Consider the following 17,432-nt stretch of genomic DNA (forward strand, 5'->3'; position numbering starts at 1 on the left):
AAGATTGAGTCAAAACTGCGTTAAGACAACAATGAAGGATTCTCCGTATATAATGGAGTCGAACGTATTAAAAACCGTGAGAGTTGCTTAGATTTTGTTAATGGGGAGATAAACTAACTCCGCCGCCTACATTGACAGCATTCAAGACGGCATCTCACCAAGAATTGGGGCTAATCGAGTACAGTAATCTGAACGCAGCTGTGATTCCATATTTTTGTATTTTTGGGGCTAACGACGCATTACAAAACTGAATTGAATTTATTTATTTTGCGCTATTCAGAGAATATGACTCGTCCCCAGTCGCTCCGAGGACAGTTTCTTCTTTCGCCGAACCAGCTTAGTAGGGAGGAAGGATTTTTGTGCTAAGAAGCTGGTTTTATTCTAGCCAGGGACCCTATAATTATTTTACCTCAAGTGACCACGGACCAACAATATTATAGTTTTCGTGTTTATACCATCCTTCAATTCCGCGAAAGTTTCTGGAACAATATTAAATGTACTCAGAGGAGCTATCCCGACGATATTCCTATTAACGCGTTCAGTGACCTTTCCTGGTCGTCCACTTTAATAACGTGTGAATAAATTCACGTATTCAATATATTTCGCCCACAATCTCCTTAGGGATAATTCATTATACTGTTCTCCGCTGACGCTTTCCATATTTTGCCTGATTTGTTCTTTTTAGACAATTATATTAATTTTTTCTTCAAGGGTAAAATTATTACTTATATGAAATATAGTTGATTTTACAAAAACTGGTAGGGACTTTCTAATTTTCTCGCCTTAAAAAACCACATAATGAGTTAAGAATTTATTAGCGATATTAACCACAATAACTAAAAAGTTTCGTTACGCAGCTGTAGGACTGTAGAAACGCCGTAACAGGAAAAACAGTTTCCTCTGCTTTTTTTTTGACCGTAAGTGTAAGCCTTAGCAAGAGTCACGAGTTGGTGTGATGGTAGCATCGCCGAACGTGCTGGTTCAATCCGTTCGGAATCGTTATAAATAATACTGTAACGAATTTACTGCAAATCCTCTTATTCGCACTAACGTTCTTACCGCTAAACTGTTGAATAAATAACTCCAATATTTAATAATGCAAAATGGCCTTTATTCAACACTGATACTTCACAACCAATAGCTTGCTTAAATGAAACTGATTCTCAAAATAACACTGCTATTGCTCGACAGATGGAATGCTTAAATTAAACTGATTGTCGCGCCTCTACTGTGGCCGCCTTTTATACTGTCTTTTATACTGTCTCTCTCGTTGCATAGTTCAAGGATTTTCCAGAATTTACTTAGTTACTGCTATATAATTATAACTACATATGCACGTGTATAGCTCTCATATGCGCGTGTATTTGTGAGCAACACTTCCACAATTATAATTGCATACTTTTGGGAGCATCTCCGATAAGATATCTGCATGTGTTTGTGCGTCTCTTCTCCGCTGCGTGTACGTACATATGTGTAGACATAATGATTGAATTATTGATGTGCATCAAGTCACTGCTTAGCATCGGCTTAGAGATGATAGTATCCCTTAGAGCTGCTAATATTCGTTACAATACAAAAGAAGTATCTTGACAATTTTTCCTATTAACTCATTTATTCAAAAAGCTTTTAAGTACTCTCTAACAAAATAGAAAAATTCTGTCATTCTTGTCTCTGTCAATTTCCGTGAAATAGGCCCCTGGTGTGCGGTTCTGGTTAATTTCTTTGTTTCGAAAACATGTGGCATATAGTCTACACGTGATTCATTTATTTAAACGCGATAATCCTTTAAATTTATTAACAATTTTAAACTCAGTGTATATGTTGCCATATCGCATTATTTACCAACTTTATAGCTAATGCCAGACTCTTTTATTTACTTTTAACTGTTATCGCCGCCTCTCTGACAGCTGTACATCTGAAAATTTAATGCAGCAAATAAAACTGTTTATTTGATTAGTAGATAATTCGTTTATTAGAAGGACATTGCAACTTGTTTTTCATTTCAGTTTGCATTACTTTTAGCTTTTATTTGTTTTTCGTATTTTAGGCTAAAAATATAATTTTAAATCTTTTATTATTTTTATATTATTTCCTTTATTATTTTTTTAAATTGTTTTATGTAACTTGTCTGCAACGTTTAGTTACACCATATGCCGTGGCCTTTATTTGACAGCTGAAGTTTGTAGAACACCAATGCCCCTGACATACAACTACAAAATACTGGTTTTAATTTCCGTTATAGATATTGGTTTTTATATTTGCTAGAATTTATTGCTAGAACTTCGCACAAATTGTTGATTTTGCACTTCCTGTTTCAACAGTCAAACAAAAAAAAAAACTCCATTAAAAGTAAGCCACAGCTCTGTTAAAAAAAATTAATACAACATTTGCGACCGAAGCCGCTCAAAAATTAGTTTTCTGATTGAAAACAATTTTCTAAAGATATTCATACTTTCTTCCAAGCTTGTATCCTGAATTTTCGGTGTGATAGGCATAGCACGCTACCATCACACAACGGTGTCTGCCTAGCTCTGCTCTGTTAACAAAAAATTATTAATATCATCTTAAGAATACCAATGAGAACTGCTAAATTAACAGATTTCCATCAACATTAGAATAACAGTGACTGTTGATATGAGAGAGATTTCTCTGGCACAATAGTCATAAGAAGAAAGTAGTGAGCGCCGTGAACGTAAGTTACTCTTTAAAATTAAAAAGAAAAAGCAGTGGTTTTAACAGAAAAATCAGTTATATTGGTTGAGAATCTGAAATTTTTACAAATTTTGTTAACTTGAGACCAACAGTTTTTTTCTGTTGAAATAACGAAACAAATTTGTTGTCTTGACAAAAAAACTCGGTTGAATTAACCATAATGGGAAGAATTTTACTGAATGTCAGTTGATTTTAGAACAACAAACTTAATATGTTGATTTACCAATTTCACACAGAAACATAATGTAATCACAATTTTGTTTAATGAAATAATTAAGTATTCTTTTAAGACAGAGTCGCTTGCTTCATTAAGCGAACAGCTGTCAGCAGCTCCAAAAAAAAACTAAGCTTTTACAAAAATAATAACTTTAAAGGCAATCTAAATAAAATGCATGCGCCTAACAAAATATTGTCTATTTTTGAAAAAGCGATATTATATTTTGCTGCAAATGCAGCGAAAATTAAATTTTGAATTTTTTTCATGTTTTTCTATTTTTCGTAAATAATTGAAAATAATTAATTTTTGATGGTCATTTGTTAAACTGCAATAAAATCCGACGCTTCAAGCAAAACGTAATAGAAGCAATAAAAAGGTAATTTGGAACTTGTGTTTTGTATCGAAGATTGAGTTCAATAAGGGCTTTAATGTAGAAATCTCGCCAAATATTTCATTAGCCCCCTGTGTGAAATCGGTATAAATCTCTTATAATTGAGAAAGTTTATATGGAAGCGTCATTTTAAAAAGCTGTATAAATCTTTTGTAATGTTTTATGAATAACTTTTTAGTTTTATACAATTTTTTTTTTATTTACTTTGTATCGCATGCGATTTTTTTCCCCAACTCTTCATTACCTTGAGAGGGGCTGTACTAAAAAGATTGACAGCCACAACCTTCGCTTGCAACATTATATACAGAGTTCGGAAAATGTTGTATTTCTGCCAAATTTAATTTATATAAACATGTTTAAATGTAATAAAAAAGACAAAAAAACAGTAAGAAATGAATATGCAAAGATTTCAGCGTTAAAAAAAGCGCGCTTTTTTTTGTTGCTTCTTTCAATTCAAATGTAATCAAAAACTAATAAAATATTAAATTTTCATTGATATTAAACCTTTTAATTCAAATTTTACGTCATTGCTTAGACAATCAAATTATAATGTCAAAGCTAAGGGCATAACAACAACAATGTAATCAACTGAAGCAGAAAGATATATAGTTGTCAACACCTGTCACACAGCTGGTTTAAATGAAAAAAAAAAAATAATAAATAAATAAAAATTTGTTTAAAATTAGCAATAACAAAATAAGCCAATGAGAAAAAATAGCTTGTAATACGTTAAAATATAGGAAGCAAAGTAAGACAATCCTTCAAATTTGCGAGTTTTTCTTCAAGTTGATTGACACACAGCTGTCATTGGGTGCAAAGGTAAACGCCCACTCGCATACCGGTGCAAGAATAAAGGACTTCGCTTAAAATTTAAGCAAACATTTTTTTGTGATAACGTAAAAAGAAACATTAAAGTGTCTATTATTTAAAAATTCAAGAAAGCAAATAGATATATTTTTATACTAGAAAACACTTCAAAGTCTGCACTGCCAAAATGTTTATTATTTTCTTACCTGCATATCCCTCTTTTACTCTTTCCTTCTCCGCATCTTCTTTTTGTTCCTTTACAATAACCTCTAACACCTTTTGATTGATGCAAGTAATGATAAAACTAATCAGGCCTTAAATTAGCTGAATATCTCCGTAATTGAACCATGAATTTACAACAACAATATCACTATATGTGACCCGGTCTATGAAAAGGAGGCTTATGACTCAAAAAAGAAATTGCGAGAAACAGCTGTTAAAGATAAACAATGCATTTCTTCAGTCTCTTAGTAGTTTTTCTTTTGCATTAAAGACAGTCATGCCCAAAAGGCAAAGCACAAACCAGTTTCTGACCGATATTTTGGCTCCATTGCCATCGAAAAAAAATGCTATCAAAAAAATCTGAGGATGCACCAGCCACCAAAGTGGCATCGAAGGAACCAAAGGCTTCATCGTCTTTCATTTGTGCTCTTCTTTCTCTACATTTTTAGTACACTTCTAAGCAAGTTAGGACTTTCTAGTTTTCACCACGTGAAAGAGCGTCTCAAAAACTATCGAAACCAGAAAAAAAGTGGAAAAATTTTGTTGAGTCAGAAGCCACCTTTTCATAGACCGGGTCACCAATGTCGGCTGCTTGTTCGTGAAATTGCAATGAACTTTGGGACAAAGAATTTTTTGAAAAAAATAAATTAAAATGTTCGAAGGCGTGTTTCAAATAAATTCTGAAATGGTGCGTTCGTCGAAAGTTTGGAGGGATAGGGCGTTTTCGAAATAGGTGCAGAAATAGTGTAATCCTCCACTTAGCCGTTGATATGGAATGCAAACTACAAATTTACTCTTATCTAGTTTGCAATTCTATTAAACAGGCCCAAGAGACGATTACATAGAATTGAAAGCAGAATTTTCAATTAAAGTTCAAACAATTACAATAGAAGTTCAGAAATTTCAATTGACGTTCAGAAAATTACAGTTAAAGTTAAAAAAATTACAATTAAAGTTAAAAAAATTACAATTGAAGTTCAGAATTTTCAAGTGAACTTCAACTAAAATTCTCCGAACTTCAATTATAATTTTCCAAAATTCAATTATAATTTTCTGTACTTCAATTGTAATTTTCCAAACTTCAATTGTAATTTTCGAACTATAATTTTAATTTTCTGAAAAAAAAAATCAGAAGTTATCTCACTGACCCTTCTATAAAACAGGTCCCGGGTCTTAATTAAGGTCGATATATCCGTAAATGATCTACATATATAACGACGGTTGAATGGAAGATGTATGAGGTTACAACAAGAATGTCAATCTGTGGGTTGCTGGTACGGGAAAGCCCGACCTCAGAAATGGTTTGCAAATGATCTAAAATCTGAAATCTTAGGTCGCATATAAATGTTATAAAAGCTCACCTTGCGCTGTCCCAGCACCGTGGGAGGCTAAACTTACCTCCTAATACTATAATGCAGCCTGACGTGGATGAAATACCCTTTAAAAATATTTTTTTACTATGTTTATGCGACGTCTTGGAGCGTAAATTGGTAATGACTGCGACTTTCGCGCTTTTTCACAGTGATCAGGACTGTGCCCATACTCAGCTTTCGGAAAATAAATTTCACGAAACTTCTAAATTTGGCAACCCCGCGATTATACCAACGCGACCTATCGTAGTAACTTGAGTCTCTAAAACTAGGGGTCGTAATTTTAAAGCACAGTCGTGCTGATTGGATTCACACGGATTGCTTCAGTATTACGTTAATTGAATGTGTTAGTCAGCGGAGTAGCAAAAATCGGAGGATACTATTGTTTATTTACGGTTTTCAAAATTAAATATTATGCAAACAAAAACTCAAGCGCGTGATTTCGAGCATTTAAATGCAAGCATTATATTTTGTTTTGATTGTTTGGCACTCGTATGCAGTAAAATAATATTTTACGAAATTATTTTTGAATGGTAGCAAACAATGTGTGCATTCGTCTAGCTAAATTGGTCGTTGATCAACGACTAAACCAGTGCCACTACGTTCTATAATACTCTTACTAACACAGTCACAGTTTCAGTTTGGAAGAGGCTTACACAGGTATAAAAATAACTTAAAAACCTTTTTTTTTTTATTTTTAATGGATGTTGTGGCAGCGGGCTGCCCTCAAGTGGCCCAATAAAACCAGGCTAATCCTGTTCATGATCAATTTATATATAATAACTTTTTTGTTTTTGCCGAGTCTTTGATGGGCAGCGAGTCTTTGATGAGACTGCTCAGCTACAGAAGAGATTTCATCAGCCAAGCGTAATACTTAAAGAGAACAGAAGCAAACGTATTATACATTAATTATTAAGAGAGTTGAGAACAATCTTTTTTATAGAAAAGAGAGTTATAATCTTGGCATAACCGCCGTAAAGGTTCATTTTGTTCGAAATTCGTTCTACATTGTTTCAGCAGAAGAGGTTGGAAGTGTCTCGATGACCGAGAGGGAACGCAAAAGTTCACTTCATTCAGAAGGAATGGGCTCGAAATTGATCCATTTAAAAGTTTTGTCATAAATATTACGCCAAGCATTTCCCTTCGACTAGCAAGAGTTGGAAGATTGATAAGCTTTAATCGATTAGTATAAGGTGGAAGATTAGTTAAAGAGTCCCATTGAAAATTTCTTAAGGCAAATAGTAAAAATTGTTTTTGTATTGATTCGAGACTATCTGCATGGACTTGATAACGTGGATTCCAAATTATTGACGCGTATTCTAATATTCGCCTAACCAATGTTGTAAAAAGTGCTTTAGTTATGTAAGGGTCGTTAAATTCTTTTGACCACCGCTTAACAAATGCAAAAACACCTTTGTCTTTATTAACTGTAGCATTGATATGAAGATTGAAACTAAGTTTGGAATCCATCAAGACTCCCAAGTCAATAAAATTATTTACAGTTTCTAGACTATAGTTGTTAATTGTATATGAAGCTGGTGGCGAAATTCTACGAGAAAGACACATAAATTTAAATTTTTTGAAATTGAGCGGCATATAATTTACATTGCACCAGGTACCAAGTGATTGAATCCATTTGAAGCAAGGAATGTTCCTCAACCGAGGCACATGAATCGAAAAGTTTTACATCGTCTGCGTACATCAAGATTTTTGAGTATTTAATTGTATTAGATACATATATCGTTTATGAACAACAAGAACAGAATCGGACCAAGATGGCTGCCCTGAAGAAACATTGATGTCCCCAGAAAGTGTATTTTTAAAGATTACTTTTTGCATACGATTACCAAGATACGAAGAAATCCAACATATAAGACGGGGTTGAAAACCGAGTTGACCGAGCTTATGAATAAGTAATGGGTGTGATACTTTGTCGAAAGCTTTATTGAAATCGGTGTAAATTACATCAGTGTGAAGGCCTTTTCTAAATCCATTAGAAACGTGGGTGGCAAATTCTAGTAAATTGGTGATAGGTGATTTGCCCTTACAGAACCCATGTTGCGAGCTTGCAATTATGGTATTTCCCCCATGTATGTTAGGTGGTGGGTAACAATAGCCTCAAATAACTTTGGGATAGCGGATAACTTTGCTATGCCCCGGTAGTTTTCTATGGAAGACCTGCTTCCATTTTTATGAAGCGGGATAAGAAAAGATTCCTTTCACATTGTTGGGAAAACGCCATAAATTAAAGATAAATTAAATAAATATGTTAGCGGCTGATAGATGTTTGCAGCACATTTTTTAAGAAAGTGTGTCGGGATCCTGTCAGGGCCGTATGTATACGATACTTTTAAAATTTTTAAATAAGATAATTCATCTTCTGAAGATATAAATGGAGCTGTGATTGCATAACATGAATCAATATGGTATGGGTATTCATTAGGCGAAACGTTGGTCTCAATAGAGTAATTTGACTTGAAAAATTCCGCAAAGAAGCCGGCGATCTCTTGATCATCGCTGGAAATATTATCTTGGAATTTCATAGATGATGGAAACCCTTTCACCCTGCGTTTAGAGTTTACGAATCCGTAAAATGCCTTCGGGTTGCAAGTAATATTTTTTTTATTTTACAAAGATAAGCTTTGTAACACTTTTTGTTCAATTGAAAAAACTTGCAGCGTAGAATCGAATACTGTAAGTAATGGTTATGTAAACCCGTCTTTTGGAACAACTTGAAAGATCGAGACTTTTTATTCTTTAAAAATTTCAGTTCTTTAGTGAACCATACTTGGCTTGTATCGGAATGTACACAAATCCGCTTGGGTACGTATTTTTCAAAAAAACAGTAAATGGTATTGTAAAAGTGAGAAACGCTTTGCTCCACATCAGCATTAAATATTGGCCACACTATTCGAGATAGATCACGATTTAATTTTTTAAATAAGTCGCACTTTGCTGCGTTGATTTTTTCTTTTCTCTCTTTGTGCTGTCGTCGGCGTTTTTGTAATAAGAAGTATGATAACTACTCATACTAATTGTTTTGCCATACAAAGGTACATATAGCATTTATCAGACGTTTTAAGGTCGTAATTACGTATTTACGTATGCAAGAATACTTATTATTGCAATAATAAAAGGCCTAACAAATGTACATTGAAAATAGCAAAATAAGCAAAATTATTGCGATAAGCTTTTGACTACTTAACAAACAGCTGTGTAAAAAAAATATGATATCACCTGACATCCTCAAGTACACTTCTGTTAAATTTTTTACGGTTGCTATTTTATTACTACTTTTTCAACCTTAAATATTATAAAGATTTTACTGCATCAGTTTACTAGGTTGGCTAGCTGGCAAATTAACAAATAAAATATACATAGATATAAACTTTTTCGCCCATTATTATTAAATATGTGTTTATGGCTTTGTTTTTAGCAACGTTCTAGTTTCTACTTGGCAACGAAACAAACGCCTGCCGATAAGCAGCGTTAACGCCCCATAATTTTTTACGCTGCTCGCTCGCCAAATCATAAATAAACATGAAATAAAAAAACACAAATATTTGATGTAAAATATTTTTTGGTAAATTTGACGATTTGTGTGTATCTAACTATTGACAAAATTCTTTCTTTCTCGTCGCGCTACACTTTTGCCTATTTCTCACGCAACGCATCATCTATGTTGCCCTACTTTTCAACACTTTTCTTTGCGCTGTTGACTCATACTTAGATATGCGACAGCTCATTGGTAAACTAAGTGGTCTATGGCCTGAGCACAGTGTAGCGAATTCTATTCCAAAAGAAATCGATCCAACGAAAGAGAAATTGGAAGGCGCTTGGGAGACGATAGGTAAATGAAATTTGAATGTGTGAAAAGTGTGAACCGAGTGTTATAAAGAAATAGTAGAGATGTGAAATCACTCGATAACCCAAGGCGAATTCAGTACCAGGTGTTGTTAACCCAAAAGCTGATTGCTTCTTCTTGATTATTTTCCATACAGCGCCTTGTACTTTAATATGTCAGTTAATCGAAATCAATTAAAATTTGCTTTTGACTTGACATTATCCTGCACGACGAATTGGTTGAATTCGCTTTGCCGCCACCTGGTATGGATTCGCCTTGCGATAACCTGACGAGTAAAATAAACGATGCTTAAATGTAACAATTAGCTTTATAAATTTTTTATAAATTTTACTTGTTATAAAGTATTAAATTAAATATAGTTTAAATAAATTGTATAGAACCGATTATGTACGAAACTTGTGCCTTATTTGAAAATTTCAAATTAGACTTAAATTTGTGTTTATTTCAGTGTTATAATTTGGTTTACTTCATTTCTAACATACTTTATTCTCTATTCAATTATTATCTTACAGGCAGAGATGGTTCCAAGATTACAACAGTCGTTGCCACACCTGGCCAAGGTACGGACCGCGTGCAAGAAGTTTCCTACACAGATACCAAGGTGATTGGCAATGGCAGTTTTGGTGTGGTCTTTCAAGCGAAATTATGCGATACCGGCGAGCTGGTAGCTATTAAAAAAGTTTTACAAGACAGACGATTTAAGGTGAGTACTTTTTTTTTATTAAACGAAAATTTTCTTTAAATAAGGCAGAATGAAAAATTATATTTTTGACAAATTTTTTAAATAAACTGAACTAAAAAATAACTTTCGTATGTGGGCCTAAGTGGCTAATTTCGAACAAGAAAGGCAAAATAATTTGAAACTCATTTCTTACAGTCGTGCTTATTATCTAATCTAGTCTACTTATTTCTTAAATAAACAAATAAATGAAGTTTTAGGTGCACTTATTTCCATAACTCTCCCTAGCTTAAGCATGCTAAACGCACAGAAAATGCTTAGCTGTTTTAGCAACAGCCAAGTCCTCCATTCAAAACTGTTAGCACCTACTATAGCCGAAGCGGAGATTGCTGGAACTAGTTGTGGGCAGTGTAATCAACTCTGGGTAAATGATCTCATTCTTGAGAACATTCCTAAAACTCTGTTCCTGAACACCAAAAAATAGTAATGAATGGGAACGTAAAAAGGAGAGATCCATGCTGCTTCGTTTTTCGTGCGCATGCCACAACTCTTGTACTGTCAGATATTTCTGTGGCACGATGATCATTAGAACAAAGTAGTGAGCGCCATGAGCGTAAGTTTCTCTTTAAAAGTAGTTGATGCATTTGCATAATATTAGCGGTTGTTTGTTGTTAAAATGGCCAATAAAATTAAGCCTTTCAAGAGAAAAATCTGTCATTTTTCCAGAGTATTGTTAACTTGAGACCAACAGTTATGCTTCTGTTGAAATAACTAAACAAATTTGTTATCTTGACAAGAAACTCGGTTCAATTAACCATAATGTGATCCATTTTACTGAATGTCTGTTAATTCCAGAACAGCAAATCTGATTTGTTTTGATTTTACTAGCTTTATTTCTTTCAGTGTGCTTGTACCAATTTTCCTCAATATAATGTATGATCTTGTTAACTACTAAAGAAAACGACAGAACATCGATTCTTAAGGCCGACTCGATCTAGAAATTTAGCAAATGCTCGAACAATAGTTGTGTTTTCTCAGTCGCCAGACGATTGTTTCGTATAAATGTGCGATTTAAATTTGCCATCAATTGGGCTTCAACAATTCCATCACTAGCACGAAACAAAACTTCATTCGAAGAATAATAAAGCATGGCAAAAATGTGGTTCAAAAACTTCTTTGGGATATTCGCAGCAAAGATGGCATTCACAGAACCGGAACCGAACTAAAATCCGAAGCTTGATCGTTCTCTCAACTGTTCGATGATTGAGATTGTAGTGAGTTAAAACTATCAATAATCGATAGCAGTTAGAGTTGCTGTTGTTGTTTTAACGATAAAGACACTTCCCGATGGTTTTAGGGACTGTTAGCGATGTTGATGGTCCTCTGCCGGATATGGATCCGGTACATGCCGATAACAAGCACCATTAAAGCCCTACCAACTTTGGTTGGTGTGTTCTACATATTAGCCATCATCTGGTCAGTTTTCTAGTTCTATCACGCTGAATTCTGTACTGTACACTGGGAACGGTCTGTATAATTGAGAGACTTCAGAAGCAAAGTTCCTGAAATTTTTGTACACATGAGTTGTGATAGGCAGATGCCGCTGTTGTGTTTCAATTAACACATAAGGCTAATTTCCAGGCAGCGACATCTATTTTTGAAAAGGTCGGTTTATTAAAGGTAGCGTGTCCCAACTTAATACAAGAAACTAAACAAATTATATGACTCACATGCTGCACCAGACTTCTATCGGGATTTATCTGGCTCAAATCGTTGTAGCATTTAGATGCAAAGTTGTTTGTCTGGCTACGGATCATTAAGACGGGACGGCAAGGATTACCTATCATACTATTTTTACTGAAAATAAATTTTTTTTACAGTTTTGACATCTTATAATAAAATATTTATATTTCGTTTTCTTTTGTCATGTAGAATCGTGAACTGCAAATTATGCGTAAACTGGAGCATTGTAATATTGTAAAACTTTTGTATTTTTTCTATTCGAGTGGTGAAAAGGTAAAGTATATTACATACATCATGAAAAAAAAGTGAAACAACATATCTATTAACAAATAAATCATTGTGAATGCCTACAAGTGAAGAATCTGTCTCTATTCCTCTATTGCCTTACCCACCTGTCAAATAACAGCTGACAGCGAGAATGGCTGTCGCTAATAGCCAGCGAATGGAAGAAAGGTTTGTTTGTTTGCTCATGGTTAATAAATTGAAGTTTGAAAAACGCTATTGAGCAAATGATTTAAGTAATCGAACAGCTATTTAACAGGTGATCCAGGCTGTTTACTATTGTGAACGTTTTTTTTCTTCAAACTTTCGCCACTTGTATGAATTCACAATGAAACAAACAAACGCACCCACGCGCCTACTAAAAACAACAATAAACAACACCTCAATTAGAAGCAATCTACGCTTGCTTATGATATATGTAATTATATGTTTCTGAGCAACTCTGTGTGCTAAAATTGACGCCCCAGCGTTAAAAAAGGGAAAATTTGCTGAAAATTTCATTAGTTGAAAAATTAAAACGCATATGCAACGGCACTTGAAATCATGCGCTCACTCGCTGACACTAAATCAAAAAGCAACAACAATTGTGCAGCCCCAACAAATTTTTTTTTATAAACGCATTTTTCATTCCATTTTCACTCATTCTCATTTTGAACCAGTCCGCTCTTGCGTTCAGTATATATTTTTTCCGAAAGTTTTCATACTATATCCTTCAAAAAAAAAAAAAAAATACCTATACCTATGCCTATTAATTTTTATGTTTTTTCTTTTCTAATAAATTCTTTTTTTTATATATCTATTTATTTTTCTATATGTACAACTCAACTTGCGTCTAAAAAAAAACTCGCTAAATATGCATTTTCGAAATAACGCAAAAAAAAAACAAAATTGAATTGCGCAAAAACCGCATATCAAAATATTTTCGTTTACGCAAATTCAAATTTCGAATTTCCGTCAACTTTTTCAAACATATGAACAACTATAAAATGCAACAATGCATAAATCAAATAAAAAAACACTAATGCAGTTAGCTGAATTTCCGATCGATATTGGCATCCTCGCCAATGTTCTTAAACCGCAGGTAGCTAGAAAGTGTTACATGCAAAAAATAAAATAAAATAAAACAAAAATTATATCAAATATTCATCTCATAGATAAAAATCTAAACTGAAAAACTGCAAGCATAAAAAAGCAACAACAAATAACTCCATGTCATCATGACATTTGATTTGTTCGTTAGTGCTAAAAAGAGTACTCGTATCTCTCCAAAACAAAAACAAATCGCTAAAAAGCTTGTTGCTGCAAAAATATACAAAAACAAAATTGTATTGCATATTTAAAGTACACAAATTGCTTAAATTTTATTTCGCTGCATTCCCCACACACACATTTTCACATTTTGAAAAAAATACAACAAATTTCACTATACTCTGTACATGAATACAAACATGCAAATAAATGTAAACGCTAATTTCTTCAAAAGTATTAAAAAAAAATAATTTTTTTTAATGTTTAACCCCTCGCAGTCAGTTGGTCTGAGCGCTTCTCACCCTTGCGATCGGACGTTCTTCATTTGTTTTTTTTTTTTACCCAATCCACAATTTCAGTGTGTTTTCATTTGTATCAATCGTTTTATCATACGCAAGTCGCTAAATATGCACTAATTTTGTGACAATTTTTTTCACTTGATTTATTAAATTTTTTAAATTAATATATCTATATCTCTCTTTTTACCTCTCAACAGCGTGATGAAGTGTTTTTGAATTTAGTCCTCGAATATATACCAGAAACCGTATACAAAGTGGCACGTCAATATGCCAAAACTAAGCAAACGATACCAATTAATTTTATACGGGTAAGTAAAAGATACAAAAATATTTTTTTTACTCACTATGTACTGAAACTTTTGCATTATTCACTAAACAAATATTTGAAAAAAAAACATGTTTACTGCTTTTTATACTTTTCATGAACATGAAATGGTTTATTAACTTTGGTCCGATGTTTGTAACGTTGATAAATATAGAAGATAGACTCACCATTAAGTATACCGAATTGATCAGGGCGACGAACTGAGTTGATATAGCCATGTCCGTCTGTCCGTCCGTCCGTGTGTCTGTTTGAACGCAAACTAGTCCGTCAAATTGTGAGATATCTCAATGAAATTTGGCACAAGGATGTATTTTTGTATTATATTAGACATTTGTCGGATTTGGTAGGATCGGACCACTATAACATATATCTCCCATACAACCGATCGTTCAGATAAGACGATTTTGGTCATTCCTGCCGCAATTTAGAAAGTATAAACGTGAAACTCGGTGATATATATTCTAATATACATATGATAGAAGATATCCTGAAAAAATCACTTTGATCGGAGCTATATGTATATAGTATATACCTATCCCATACAACCGATCGTTCAGATAGAAGACAGTCCAGTCCTTACTTGTTTTTAATTGTTTACATTTTCTTCACAAACATTTTTTAAAAGCATTTTTAAAATAAAAAAAAATGTATGTTCGGGTTTCCCTAGATGATAGCATGCGATAACAACGTGTGCTTGCGGTGGCTAGAGAAAGTAGCTCCAAACATCCAAATACAATGCACGAGCGCGCGACTTAAGGTGCTGACCCAGCGGGTCAGGGGGTTAGAATATACCCGCGGTAGGTATGCCTGTCGTAAGAGGCGACTAAAATACCGGATTGGCCTGAAGGTTTAATGTGGCCATATAAATCGTTCCCGAGATGGTCGGGCCAGCACCTTAATGATGCTGTGTTACCGGAGCGTACCGGATCTGTAAACGGCAAAGGACCATCACATCGATCACTCCCTAACCCTTCGGGGAGCAACCGTATCGCTACAACAACAACAACAACAACAACAACAGCTTGATGTGCTGTATAGAGCGCATATCCCCGCGATACCAAAAGTCAAAGTGTGGATACCATGCATAATTAAATCGGAGGATACGTTGCGCCTTCTGCAGAGTCAAAACCAGAATATACTGTACTGTATTTACTGTATCTCGGCCTACGCAGGAGGGTCAGCGGAGGATATGTTGTGCACGTAGATTGGGAAAATGTTCTGGGGCACAGGCAAAATTTATCTGCGACTCATGAAAAAAAGGCTCAAGGATGGCAATCCGAATACGCTATAAGCGCGCGATGTTGAAAAGGACATCGAACGCCTTAAAATAAGGAGACAGGAGGAGGAACGTAGACGCCACGACGAAGTTGTTTAAGGGGAACCAGCAGCGAAATGACGCGAAAGTCCAGAGGATAGAAATCGCAAAATGCAAGAAGCGCGCAATGTTGAAGAGGACCTCCTTAAACAATTAGGGCAAGGGAAGGACGTAGGCGTTACGACGAAGGTGTGGGCGGAAGGGGGGGGGGGGGGGGGGGGCAAGTAGCATAATGATGCTGCGATCTTACACAAATCCTTGAAGATAGTCCTTTTGAGGTAGCGCAGATGCAGAGGACTCATGACTAACATCGGTAGGGTGGCTTTCTGTGCTCAGCGCGCGTGGATTTGGTGTCAGCTTCAGTATCCCCCTAAACAGCGCACAGTGTTTCGTGTAGAACAAGCTAGCTGGACAAAATTATTTTATGAGATTTTCCGTTTCATATGCAGTCATTTATTACAACTACGTCATTTTTTCAGCCATATGTTCTTTTTTTTTTTCCAAAATTTTACTTCATATGCATACATTTGCTTATTTCATATACAGTAACTCATGTGAATAAGTGACATAGATCCAAAAAAATTTAAAGGAGTCAAGAATATTACTTTATTGTACTTCAATTGAATGGACTACAAATCTCAATACTCTAAAAAATTCTAAAAATTCGGAAAAAAATTAAAATTTTTTATGAAAATTCGTCGAATTCTTCACACATTTTTTAAATATAATTTAGTTTTTGTTATAGATCGTGACAAATTTTCTTATGGAAAATAAGTTAAAATATGAAAATTCGTCGAACTTTTCAAACATTTTTTAATTATAATTTAGTTTTTGTTATAGATCGTGACAAATTTTCTTATGGGAAATTAGTTAAAATAAATTTGCGAAAGCGAAAATTGTAAGAATTGTCCAAAAAGGGGTGTCTACTTATTTATGTGAGTGACTGTACATATGCCCATACATGTTTTGTATTTATTTGAGTATTTATCCTGGCACTACAATTTTTACAAAATTATTTTATAGTACCAGTCAGGAACGTAAAAGTGAATTACAATAATAATAATAACAATGTAAATATTTAAATTAATTATGTGAAAATTACTTATTACAAAAACTTAAAAGTAAAGTATCATACAAAGTAGAAAGGACAATAGATTTAAATTATATAAAACCTGATCCAACAAAAAGTTATAGGGTAGGTTATCTTTTGTTTGTTTAGAAAAAATAAATTTAATTGGACGACAATACATGGTAGAAGAAGGTCGAGGATTCTGCCAAACAATGTTACCTTTTTCATCCTGTAATTGAAGAGGAACGAAAGAAAATATAAACAAAAACTCATCAGTGTCAGAACTGCATGTAAACTTTTTCTTATATGTACTATGGTCAGAGCTTCCATCGCAACCCCACTTGCTGATTAAAGTATACGTCAAGTTTGTAGGTAATAAACAAACAAAAACTTCTTGATTTGCTAAAACTAAACGCTCAACAGTTTTATCTAATACGGACTGGACTTTAATTTCCGCACGTGTTTCACCCACATCAATTTCATTTGGATAGCATTCTGCCTTAGCTTTTCTTAGATTATAAAATGATGGATAAACTTTATGGCCTGTCTTGATGCTCCACTTCCGAGTCGTTTTGTACCTATGAGTCGTCGACTTGCTATCTACGTAGTATGCTAAAGCTTCTACATTGCTCAAGCATATTGTATCTGGCTCACATGTCATCTTTTTCCGGATATTTGAGTGGTTTCCTGTGATTTTTTTTATAATGTTAGCAACATTTCTGTTGCCGGACATACGCGTTGATACTTCTGCCGCATAAAGTAATTCACCAGGACTTCTAGATCTCAAGAGGCCATCCACTCGACGCCGTTTGGTTTTTTCACTGCAGCTAACAAAGTCCTTCTTTCGTCTTCCGGGGCCGAGGTTACCTGAAGAAGTGGTTGGCTGGT

General features: G+C 34.3%; 1 protein-coding gene across 4 annotated transcripts in view; it reads left to right on the forward strand.

Moving 5' to 3' along the window:
• Positions 1-17,432, forward strand: part of sgg (shaggy) — a 183,438-nt gene that overhangs the window by 145,960 nt on the left and 20,046 nt on the right. For all 4 annotated transcript variants that reach the window (XM_067779988.1, XM_067779991.1, XM_067779990.1 and 1 more), the window contains exons 3-5: positions 10,097-10,287; positions 12,196-12,279; positions 14,033-14,143. In XM_067779988.1, coding sequence (XP_067636089.1) covers positions 10,097-10,287; positions 12,196-12,279; positions 14,033-14,143 — 386 coding nt within the window. The remainder of the gene's footprint in view (positions 1-10,096; positions 10,288-12,195; positions 12,280-14,032; positions 14,144-17,432) is intronic.

Source organism: Eurosta solidaginis, chromosome 4 (assembly GCF_040869045.1).
Source record: "Eurosta solidaginis isolate ZX-2024a chromosome 4, ASM4086904v1, whole genome shotgun sequence".
Taxonomy (NCBI): domain Eukaryota; kingdom Metazoa; phylum Arthropoda; class Insecta; order Diptera; family Tephritidae; genus Eurosta; species Eurosta solidaginis.